Source organism: Zootermopsis nevadensis, unplaced genomic scaffold (genome assembly GCF_977971745.1).
Source record: "Zootermopsis nevadensis isolate Lab colony 2312 unplaced genomic scaffold, Znev_1.0 Znev_ptg000016l, whole genome shotgun sequence".
NCBI lineage: Eukaryota > Metazoa > Arthropoda > Insecta > Blattodea > Termopsidae > Zootermopsis > Zootermopsis nevadensis.
The window spans coordinates 11,958,512-11,970,882 of record NW_028259148.1 but is presented as its reverse complement, the minus strand read 5'-3'; the positions used below and the strand labels follow the sequence as shown (position 1 = coordinate 11,970,882).

At 39.8% G+C, this 12,371-nt stretch overlaps 1 protein-coding gene across 5 annotated transcripts; it reads right to left on the bottom strand.

Moving 5' to 3' along the window:
• Positions 1 to 95: 95 nt before the first annotated feature.
• LOC110835327 (transient receptor potential channel pyrexia) lies at positions 96 to 10,615 on the bottom strand. Of its 5 annotated transcripts, none has more exons than XM_087349666.1 (3): positions 10,433 to 10,615; positions 6,253 to 6,410; positions 96 to 3,192 (listed from the first exon to the last, which is right to left on the bottom strand). In XM_087349666.1, exon 3 carries the CDS (start codon positions 3,157 to 3,159, stop codon positions 301 to 303), a length of 2,859 nt encoding a protein of 952 aa, XP_087205792.1. In that variant the 5' UTR covers positions 3,160 to 3,192; positions 6,253 to 6,410; positions 10,433 to 10,615; the 3' UTR covers positions 96 to 300. The 5 variants fall into 5 exon arrangements, with proteins under 5 accessions (XP_087205792.1, XP_087205794.1, XP_087205791.1 ...); XM_087349668.1 differs by having other exon boundaries at positions 10,484 to 10,615; XM_087349665.1 differs by lacking the exon at positions 6,253 to 6,410.
• Positions 10,616 to 12,371: the final 1,756 nt, after the last annotated feature.

Below are 12,371 nucleotides of genomic sequence, written 5' to 3'. Positions count from 1 at the left end.
AGACCTACGTCCTTTAGTGGACATTGAGAGGTTGAAGGGGGAAAAAAATAGTCCCACACTAGGACATGATTGTCTGGAAAATAAAATCACTTCAGTAGCTGTATCTAACATTCATGGTTATATTTGTTAAAGTTAGAAAGGCACACTGAATTGCACCTTGTAATGTAGTATATATTTATGGCAGAGTCTTTGTTACCCACAAAATTACAGGGTTTTTTTTAAGAAAGGAAAGTTATTTTATTGTTGAACATTTGTTTAAACAAAAAAGGATACTGGGAAAAGGAATTAAAAATGTGGTGCTTATAAAATCCTGTCGGGTGAGGACACCATCTTAATACCTCTGATCATTAACTTCAGTTCTTGGATTTCATCCGTTAGCTTAGCAATAGCCGTAGTTCCTCTTTCTACTTCCCTTTGCAATTTCTTGACATGTGTTGACTCATCTGGGAGATGTTTAACTGAGTTTTGCTCATTTCCAATAAATGAAAGAATGTGAGAAGTTACAGAAGGAACAGGTGTACCACATTTTCTTGATTTAGCTATTTCATAAGCGTCTTTCAGTATGTCTTTTGGCAGCCTCTTTTCTTGGTGATTGAGTGGTTTCACTTGCAACACAACTCTATAACCAGAAGGCGAAATTAAAGCTGTACGATGGATCAGCATCAGAATATAATTGGGCAACCAGCTGCTAAATAATGATAATTCTATGTCAGAAATGAGTTTTGTTTGTCGTACGAGTTTAGATAATCCTGCGGTCTTTTCAAGTCCCTGGATATCACACACAGCAATTCCGACTAGTAAATTCATCATAATAATTGTAACAAACAACATAAAGATGAGAAATATAATATGAGCACTGGCTACCAATGTAAACTCTGAATGCGAGTCCCTCAGGATAAGACTGTCATAATCCACAGAACCAATCATTAGAGCAATAACTTGTATAAAACTAAATGCTGGGTTCTCAAAGTTCCTTTTATCAGGGAAAATAATACAAAAACTTAAAGTGAAACCAATCAGAAGGCATGCATAAGCTATGAAAAGTTTGGCGAATGCCTTCTGCACCTTAATGTACATGGCAATATATGATCCTAAGACAGGCAGCTGTCCTAGCAAGAGCATGAGATTGATCCATGCAAAGAGGACTGCAAAAGCTGCGACATGATTTTGCCACTTATCATCTTCATTTATAAGTAAATATGATATCAGGATGTTACTGATCAAGACAAACCACTCAATGATGTTGTCTATATGGAATAGTTTGTGTAAGCCTGAACATCCTACATACGTACAGATCTTTCGAATTACCTCACATACTGTGAAGACCATTAAGAAGCACCATTGAAAATTCATCAGAATTGGCGTGTCCTTTATGAAAGTGGGAATACTGGATGTATTTTGACACAAGACAGACTTATTGTAAATGTTATGCTTGTAGCAGTCATGAGACAAAGCTGTAAAGACATATCCTGTCAGACTCAATACTAAAATCCCGTACAGCACAAGTCTTGCTATATAATATTTACGAATCTTTTCCCACTTGATGTGCAGGAATGCCTTGCATATTGGATGCTCCAGAATTTCTTTCTGCCCTTCATCAATAAATGTTTTCAAGAAATTCATCTCTCCTTTTTGGCAATGTTGCAGGAAAATTCTGAAATCTAGCTTCAGTATTACCTCTCTTTTTGATGACACTTCAGGATCATGCATTAATATTGCAGTGTCCAGTTTTTTGTAAAACACCGGAAGTGCCAACGGTGTCTTACGAACAATAATACCAAGTGCAGGGTTACCACCTTTTGTCTTTACACTAACATCTGCACCATTGCTTATCAATAATTTTACGCACTGTGTATTTTCATTCAACGCAGCTACATGAAGAGGAGTATAGCCAAATATGTCTCCAGTATTAACGTCAGCCCCGTGTTTAATTAATAGGTCAGTTATCTCATATGCATTCAGACCTCCTCCTACTGCTGAGTGAAGCGGTGTGCGCTTTTCATTATCCTGAGAGTTTGGATTACAGCCTCCTCTTTGTAGTAAAATGTCAACACATTCCACTGACTGAGCATACGCTGCTAAGTGTAATGCAGTTTGCCCCTTACAATTTCTTGCATCTGCATTCACACCATTATGTAACAGCAGTGAGATACATTCATTGAAGCCCCCTTCAGCTGCAAGGTGAAGGGCGGTGTTTCTTGTGTCTGTTGCGGCCAAATTTGGATCGTAACCACTGTCCAAAAGAATCTTCATACAGTGCAAGTGGCCCATCTCAGTAGCAATATGTAACGGTGAAGTTTCACCCATTTCTTTACAATTCATTTCAGCACCTTCCTCTAAAAGCAGCTGCAAACATTCAGTAGCATTTGCTTTCACTGCAGAACAAAGTGGCGAGCCATAGTAAGCTGTTTCTTTATTTTGGGCCTTCTTAGCAGTATTTATTATTGCACCATTGTCCAAAAGCAATTTTGCAACCCTGAAAGAATTATGAAAGCATGCAGTTTCAAGTGGTGTGTATTTACGAGGTGTGAAATTAACATCGACTCCACATGATATAAGAAATATAGTACAATCCACATTATCATTGAAGGCTGCAAGATGAAGGGCTGTAAAACCTTCTGTGGGTTCACTGAAGTGAATATCAACTCCAAATTTGTGCAGGATTTCAAGAAATTCAACTCTTTTGTTTAAAGCTGCCCATAGGAATATAATATTTCTTTCCATCGTGGAAATTGTGCTGAATATGTTTTCTGCACATTCAACTGTCATTTTCCCATTTTCAATGTCTTCCAAATAGTAAATACTGCCAGAACTTTTGGATTTCATAACATCCAAAATCCTCTGTTTCAGAGTGTGCTGGCATATTTTTGTATAGTAAGACGGAGAAGATACGCTCTCAACACTGTTTGATAGCTCTATGTCTTCTGCCAGCGCGGAGTGTTTTTGTTTAATACATTGATAAACGCCATCCTCATCAATCTCATCTTTCGGAGGAAAATCTCTTCTGTAGTTTCTCCACCAAGCTGTAATTATGGGCAATGAAAATCTGCTCCTAGCTTTGATCAGAATACTTTCAGAGTTTGCCTTCAGAGATTCAGCCGATTCCACATTTCTCTCCTCCTGAGAGTCTGCACAATTTCCATCATCATTCTTCTTCATTTTTAAATTTGTTCAGAACTGGTGCAGGTGGATCTGAAACAAAGATGTAAACTGGAGCATAACTATGAAGAATAACCTTAGTCATGAGGTTCAAATTTATTAACACTGTCCTTTGATAGAGTTACTTTTTGAAACAAAAAAGCTCTATGTTGCTGTCAATGCAGCCAATATTCTAGTAATGAAAAGACTGCATGGTTAAGTCAGCAATTGAATCATCTACGCTAGTCATTCACAGATATCAACAAATTAATCATGTCAAACTTATACAAAATTTTAATAGTGAAATTTCACATAATCATTGCTTCCCCATGGGGAGTCAGCCATAAATACAAATATGTAACGTGATATTGAGATTGACAGTAAGATAGGATTTACTGATTAATGGGTCTCAAGTTCACTCAACTGTACTGACTAGCAACACTGAACAAACCTAACCTATAATTTATATTTTATAATTTAACCTAAAATTTTCTTTCCTATATACCAGATGTAATGGTTGTACTATCAGTACTTTATTTCTATAATTACAGTCACATTTCTTCAATTTCAGAGGTAATATCTATATCACTATAACTCAAACAGCAGAATCTCATCTGCAACATTAGTGTATTACAAGCAATTTTATGCTGTAAATTCTGCCCCCCCCAAAAAAAAAAACATCATTGTCAAAAGAAAGTAAGAAAGACTATGTAATAAATGGGTACTTTGTAAGAACCATCTGTGGGATGAGATGGATGTTGGGATGAATAATGAAGGTAGTGCAGGAAGTAGTTAAGCCCAGTTTCATGTACACATCTGAAGACTTTGTAGTGAATATAAACTCAGAAGGGACTACATTATATCATGAAAGTCAGTTTTGATTTCAATTTATAACCACAACAGAAACCACTGCTGCTGAGTTCAGTTCAATTCATTGTTGAATGATAGTTTTGGAGTTGTTTCATATGCATGTACATTGATGTATAATAGTTAATTTGTGAATGTAGAAGCAAATAAGTAAATCAGACAGTAAATTTACGTCTGACATAACCTATAATTTATTAGTGGTGCTATTCCATGTCAGAAATATAGGTTGTAATATCATTACATGGTCTTCTAAGCCTTTTTTATGAAAATGTGTGTAATATATTAAGCATAAAAGCAGAGAAGCTTTAAAAGACACATACTGTCCCTTATATGTTGTATTGCTGTTTGAGTTCAAACAGTAAATTCTGGAAATAAGTAAGGCATTTAACTAACTGACTAGATGGCTTATAGAACCCAAATGTTCATCACCGAATTAACCAAAGCCCTCCACCGTTCCCTGTCCTGGGCCAACAAAATCTAGTTTCCTTCAACTCCTATCTCCCATAGATCCAGCTTGACATTATCCTCCCGTCTACGTCTAGGTCTCCTCAGTAGTCTCTTCCTTTGAGGCTTCCCGACCAACACCCAGTGCACACCTCTTGTCCCATCCATGCGTGCTACATGCCCAGCCCATCTCATTCGTCTCGACTTAATCACCCTGACAATATTGGGGGAGGAGTACAGATTTTTAATTGAATAAAAATTTACTTGGATATTATCCATCGTCTAGTAATAAAACGTAAAAAACGTAAAACGACGTTTCGGAGATGAGACTCTATCTCCGTCTTCAGGTTCCTACTCAGTTGGGCCCACTAGATAGAGCTAATCCCTATCTCCGGACAAATTAAAAAAGTGAAAGTCCCAGAATAAAAAGGCATAACTACACCATCCATTTCTACTATTTACTTTTTTACGTCCCACGGATGGATGGTGTAGTTATGCCTTTTTATTCTGGGACTTTCACTTTTTTAATTTGTCCGGAGATAGGGATTAGCTCTATCTAGTGGGCCCAACTGAGTAGGAACCTGAAGACGGAGATAGAGTCTCATCTCCGAAACGTCGTTTTACGTTTTTTACGTTTTATTACTAGACGATGGATAATATCCAAGTAAATTTTTATTCAATTGACTCTTCACCATCGTCAAGAAGTTTTAGATTTTATATACAGATTTTTAAGCTCATCATTATGCAGTTTTCTCCACGCCCCATCATCTTCCCTCTTACACCCAAATATCCTCCTCAACACCCGATTCTCAAACACCTGCAATCTGTGTTCCTCCCTCAGAGTGAGAGACCATGTTTCATACCCATACAAAACAACAGGTCCAATTATTGTTTTGTATACTTTAATTTTCAGGTTCTTAGAAATCAGACGGGAAGACAAAATGTTTTGAACTGAGAAGTAGCAAGCATTTCCAGAATTTAGTCTCCTCCTAACTTCCTCATGAATATCATTTTGATTAATTGTTGTTCCCAAAGATTAATTATAGTATTTGCTTTTATTAAATAGTCTTTGGTATTGTAGGGATCTAAGTTATCTTTGAATTTTCATTGTGCTGTATTCTTATTATAAACTCCATACATCGTGAAAACTGTCAATGGTCCACCTTAGAAGTGGAAAATTATAAAGTAACATATCATGCTAGGAAGTTTTCTTCCTCGAATTGGTCCACAAATCCGGCTAAGAAACTAAATTATGTAAGATTTCTCCCACAGCAGCCAACTGACTTTGGCATAGCGCAACGAACAGCAGTGTACACTACCCATTCCTTCACAAAATGCTTGAAATATCCTGCAGTTTTGTTGGTTATGATGTATTGAAATGTACAATTTTAACCTCAATTTCATTCACATACGTATTTCAGCACAAGAACCTGTCTGCGAATACTGCTTTGTGTCCAAAGGATGTTTAGAGAAACTTCTTTGTTTTATTTGTACTACAAATCTGTTATACTTCCCTGACATTGATGAGACTTCATCAGTACAGATGCTTATGTAATGGGCGGAGCATGTAGCGCGCATGGATGGGACAAGAGGTTGGCAAGCCTGAGGGGAAGAGATCTCTGGGGGACCTATACGTAGATGGGAAGATAATCTCAGGCGGGAACTATGGGAGATAGGAGTTGAAGGAGACTGGATTTTGTTGGCCCAGGACAGAGACCAGTGGAGGGCTTTGGTTAATTCAAAATTTACTACAGATATAATTTTAACACATTTTAATTAACCTAACTAGTTTAACTGACATACCGAATTTCTTTAGTTTTACATTCTGCCACCCTAATTGAATCACAGGTTTTCTTCAAGTTTGTTGATGTACAGTTCCATTATTCTAGCTTTTCTCTTCGGTATCTGACGATTGTAAAACACTTCTGAATAATCTTTCAGTCAATGGAAAATTGTGCCGACTGCAGTGAAAGAATTTACATAGGTTAAGTGATACATTTTAAATGTGTGTTAGATATCTTTGCTAAGATAACGTCTGGGGAGATTTCCTACAGCTGTTACGGGTCAACATTTAGCAGGAACTTCAGGCCACTTTAAATGCCTTGAGAGATATGGTTTTAACTCTGAATCCCTACGAGGCGAAGGATGTGACGTCACTTTCGCTACGAGAGACAAGATTAATTATGTAAAAGCCGTTCGTATAATGCTCTTCGCCCTGCCCAACACCGAATTCAATCATCAGTTGTTCCCATTACAAAATGCATGGCAGCTGTCTTAATATTCTAGATTGAAATAATTTTTTGAAAAATCTCACTCGTTACTCAGTTCTAGTTACGCTGTTGGCACAGAAGAAACGTTCTGATAAACTAGTGGCCCTGTGCGCATTGTTCGACGCCGGATTCCAGTAATTCGACATAGACGTCTAGCAGAATTCGGAAATAAGTTTTCATTTATGTAATGGATGGCTCGTTTGCTCCTGAAAACAACGCAGAGGCAATGAAGAAAATTGTGATTTGAAATTCACCGCACATATAGAATACGATAAATAAACATTTTACCAAGACAGATGAGCGCTGAGGACAGTGCTACAGACGCCGTTAATATCAGGGGGAAAACTAAATGACAAGAAAGTGTCCTTGGCTGTACAGCACAGTTGCAAAATCGTGGAGTTCGCACGTGCTAGTGACTCGTATTTTGCCTTGCGCGGACACAGCACCTCTCAGAAAACATTTTTGGCCGGTGGAATTTTCAAGGGGAAGGCTAGGAGCGAGTCTCGGACAGAACGCCCAAACAAAAGAAATACACTGACCGTGCCACACAGACTAGGCTCGGCCGCCAGCTCCGCTAGCTTCTCCACCGGCCAAAAACTAATGCGCCGACTATAGTTCCAGTGAACGACAATGGAAAGTAGCAATGCTGGTATGAAATTTAAGGGCTAGCGCGAACGAGCGGTTTTTCTGCCGCAGCGGTGAAACTACCGCAACCGCAAATTCTTGTTGGCTGTGCGCACGGACGGTGAAATAAACACATTGTCTGCGTTTAACTTTCAGTTGGGAGCTCGATTTTGTGGAGACAGTTACCGTGTGCTCTAGGCTGATAAGTCGAGGTATGGATTATGCTGTGACTCGCTGTGTGCTCTTTTTGCTAAGAACAAGGGCAAAGCGTAGAAATAAATTTTGATTCCCTCCACTTGTAAGTCAAAGATTGTTGAAAGCCCAATTTCAAAGCTTATTTGAGGACCTGCGTATGTAACCTAAGAAATTATAATTTATTTTCTTGTAAAGTTTACTCGAGTTTGTGAGTAGAGTTTCACAGACTTCTATCCGCAGTTTCTCTTTAGTTTTGTCAATGAACTCCGATATGGCCGAACTGTACAGTGCCCGCCTTTTCTCCTGTTCAGTTACACCATGGTCGTACAAACAATGGTCGCCCTGCGGCTGTTCCACCGCACCGCATCGAAAATTAAGCAGAAAAACCGCAGCGGTAAAACTACCGCACGTGCGCTCGCTTCGTACTGAAACAGTGCGTTCCATCAATGCGGTAGAAACACCGCTGCGGCCCGAATCGCTCGTGCGTGCAGGGTCTTAATGTCAATGACGTTGTGAAAACAGCCCGAAGTATACACGTGAAGAAAATCGAAAAAGATAAAATGGAACCGTTAGTTGATTAAATGTCTGAACAGTTTATATTTAATTAACCTAGAAATAGGTTTTTATAACAGCTTTGGTGACACCGCGTCAACCAGCGATGAACAAATGAGAGTAGTAGATCCTCACTCTTTTTCGCAGGCGTACCACTAATTCTAATTCAAGACGTTAAATGTACCACTAACCAAACCAGTATCGATTTTCGTCTGGTACAAGAAATTCCAATCATAACTACTGCAGCTTACATCACTAGGGACGAGTCGATTTATCGTATCGAAATCTGCCGTGTGACTCGCGGAGTTGTAACCGCTCGTCAACTCTTTTACTGGTGTCTGCTGAAACCCAACTTCTGTGTACTAGGTCATAAGGTTTTGTATTAGCCAAGTATTGTCAATTTTGTTAGGTTAGGTTATTCATTTGCATTTCCTTTATATTTTTGCATATTGTAAGCTTGGGATCGGAAGTGGAAAGCCGATTCTAAGTGGTATAGCGGGACGTGAAGTACGTGGGAACGGAGAGGCCTTGGAAATTCCCTTGTACACGAGTTACCTGCTCTTAACCTAAGTGGGTTTTGCCGCGCATTAGCGATGTGGGAGAGACATCCTGAGGATCTGTGGGACTGAGCAGGTTCTTCGAACCGAATCTGGACCCACAACAATGGGAGTTGATGTTACGTTTTCTTTTGGGCAAAGCTGGAAATTGTGATTGTCCAACCGTAGGGGTGCTAACGGTATAAAAAGGGGTTATTTCGGCCCCAAAACGCATTAGAGTAGAAAGAAATGAGGTGATTGAGAAGTTAGCGAGTGAGAAAGGAGACCGATTTGGGAGCTGCAGAGATGGCGGTGCATTTGAGAGAAGTGTGAAATTTAGCAAATTGTAAAAAATCTAGAATTGGACTGCGTGATGTGGGATCAGCATATGTAGATCAACAATCCCTACCAGCCACATCGTAGCGGAAGCTGCGATCTGCCCCGACCGGCTACAGGGTGTTTACAAAACGTTGAGAGTTTTTGTATCGACTGGTGTGGATATGAAATTTTAAGTACTTCGAATTTGATTTCTTTACCATTTTCTAAGCGTAAGAGTTTCCTGTGTTCATTCTTTATGATATAGAATATTAATCTTGTGAGCTTACACTTTTATGGGACGCCTGTTTTTATAATAGTTTGGCATCACAAAATCAATGCTATAACTAATCGGAGAACCGAGTTTGTTAAAAAAAACTGACTCAGATAAGATTGGCATAAAATTCTTTATCATAAGTTGCGTTGGATATTTCCTGAACAAGCACTACAATATTACTTTCTGTTCGTCATCATCGCCTCTCTTGTGGGAAATTGCCAATTATATTCACTGTTAAGGAGAAGAAACACATTGGAAAATGAACTCATCTCAAAAGTGTTTGTTTAGAGATGTCGGGTGCAGTTCGGAAATTGCTGTGATTCCTTCAACTATAAGTATGCTTACAAATTAGTGGGTATAATTTATTACAGCAGGTCACAGAATACATCACTCTTGTTGATTAGACCTATAACACTACTCTGTAACGATGTTTTCTTACAAGACACTAAACTAGCACCCACAACGACATTTGTGTCCTTCCACCTGTTGCAACGAACAACCTAAATCCACTTGCATTTAGCTTTTTTCTAGTTTCAGACGTGATCTTTGCTGAAGTAGCCAGTTTCTGTTTTACTCCTACACTTTGTACACACATCAAATGCTTTATAGTCGGCGTAGTGGTTTTTGGCCGGTGGAATTTTCAAGGGGAAGGCTAGGAGCGAGTCTCGGACTGAACGCCCAAACAAAAGAAATACACTGACCGCGCCACACAGACTAGGCTCGGCCGCCAGCTCCGCTAGCTTCTCCACCGGCCAAACACTAATGCGCCGATATACAAACAAGAATGGCTTATGTACAAACCTAACTGCAACAACGATTTAACCTATGGAAAGAACACCGTCGTTCTGTCTGAACCCTTCCTTCTCGGCACACATTTCATATCGTAACCTGACCTCTTCAACCGGAAACATCACGAATCGTAATTTCACAGCCAACGATGCGTTTCTGAATCGGCTGTCTCTTTATAAATTTACATTCAGTAGACATTCCGAATTTCGTGTTATTTGTTATATATTAAAGACGCTGTTATTAGACCAATGAGAATGATAGGGCGCTTAATGAATAGGAAAAACTGAGTTGGAAAGGCACGGGTCTTAACTGAATTTGGTTCTACGGTATAATAAAATCCACAAAACAAAATCTTACACAGGAAAGCCGATCTCCGGGCTGAGATTTTAAGTTATTACGTTATATAAAAAGAAAATTTATCTTACAATTAGACTCTTGAGGCTCAAGACTGACGACTAGTTGCCATGGACACAAACCTGTTTACAGAAAAGTCGTGGTTTTAACGTGAACTTTGAAGCACTCTCGCATCACGGTAAAACATTAACCCAAAAGACAGCTCTTGTCTTACAGAAATACTTCTAAAGACTGCAAGGACTTTGGTTGGATTCCTTGAGAGAAGAAACCAGCGTAACAGGTTATTAAGCTGCAGGATGGTGTTTTATTTTCCGTCCCAGCCGTGTAGTTTACCTCCAAGAGAGAGAGAGAGAGAGAGAGAGAGAGAGAGAGAATTACAAATTACGCAATTCTTGTCTGAATATACCAAGCGGAACAGATACAGCGAGTCATCAGTTCTTCATGACAGGAATTTGAAAGTACGAACGGACATGACTTGCACGTGCGTGTTTTGCAAATACTGCACAAAACTCTATCGTAAGGGAATATGGGATTTAAACCCTCCTTGCCCTCAGGAATTTAACATTTCTTTATCTGCGCCCTATGTATTTAAGTATGTACGAGTTCTCAATCTTCGTTCGTTTGTTTACAAGAGAAGTATGTAAAGATTAAAATACAAAAAAAAAAAACCCTATAATTTTGCCTGTTGTTTTGTATGGGTGTGCAACGTGGTCTCTCACGTAAAGGGAATCATACATATTGAGGATATTTGTGAACACGTTGCTTAGGAGAACATTTGAATCGTGGGGGGATGAGGTCACGAGAGGATGCAGAAAACTGGAATGAGGAGGTTCATAATTCTTAGAAAAATTGGGTTTGGGACGGGTGGCGGTTCTCCTGAACTCGGTGTAGAACCTTCCGATTCCACAAACTTCGGGTAATCTATTCACTATCTGAGCGTCCTAATTGCTTCTCAAATGATTCTGTTCCGTGGATTCATTTAAACGCCACTGGTTATTCGCGACCGTCAAAATTCTTAAGAATATTTTAAGTTATTTTCTGAAATGTAAAATTTATTCTTGGATCCGGGATAGCTCAGGTAGAATAGTCATTGAACGTGGCTTGGACGACCTGGACAGAGGATTTTTCCTCTAGTCTCTGGGGTCCACCCAGCCTCTTATCCAATGGGTACCAACGTCATTTCCCGGGGGCTAACCGCGGCCGGGGCGTGATGCTGACCACTCACCCCTATCTACGAGTAGTATCCAGATTAAGACTGAGTGGGAGTTATAATCCTCTTCCCCCAAGTGCCTACATGGCGTGTAGAGAGACATATTTACTTTTTGTAATGCTAATTCTTCCGTGACTCGATTACCAGAGCCTCGTTTGGGAGAAAGAACGGTGAAACTCGCAAATACGAGGATGGCATTAGATTGTGTTGTGTATTTATTTATTTATTTAGTGTTCTGTCTGACGACAGGTCCATATGAACAGGATCCTTCCATCCTTTTCTCGGACTGGGACCTGTTCATATACGTTCTTGGCAGATGATCCAGAAGTGGTTTGCCATTGCCTTCTTCTGTGTGTGAATGGAGTAATTGTTGGGATGCCACGGAGGAAAACTCCGTGTTGCCTAGACCACGGCCTTGCCCAACACAAGTTATAAATTCGGGCACCGCCGGGAATCGAACCCGAGACCCCAGGATTACAAGGCCAGCGTTCTAACCGCTAGACCACCTCATCTTATTATTATTTAGTGTTCTGTCTGACGACAGGTCCATATGAACAGAATCCTTCCATCCTTTTCTCGGACTGGGACCTGTTCATATACGTTCTTGGCAGATGATCCAGAAGTGGTTTGCCATTGCCTTCTTCTGTGTGTGAATGGAGTAATTGTTGGGATGCCACGAAGGAAAACTCCGTGTTGCGTAGACCACGGCCTTGCCCAACACAAGTTATAAATTCGGGCACCGCCGGGAATCGAACCCGAGACCCCAGGATTACAAGGCCAGCGCTCTAACCGCTAGACCA

Excerpts from the sequence above, each read along its gene's own strand:
- LOC110835327 (XM_087349666.1), bottom strand. The coding sequence starts at position 3,159 with ATGAAGAAGAATGATGATGGAAATTGTGCAGACTCTCAGGAGGAGAGA.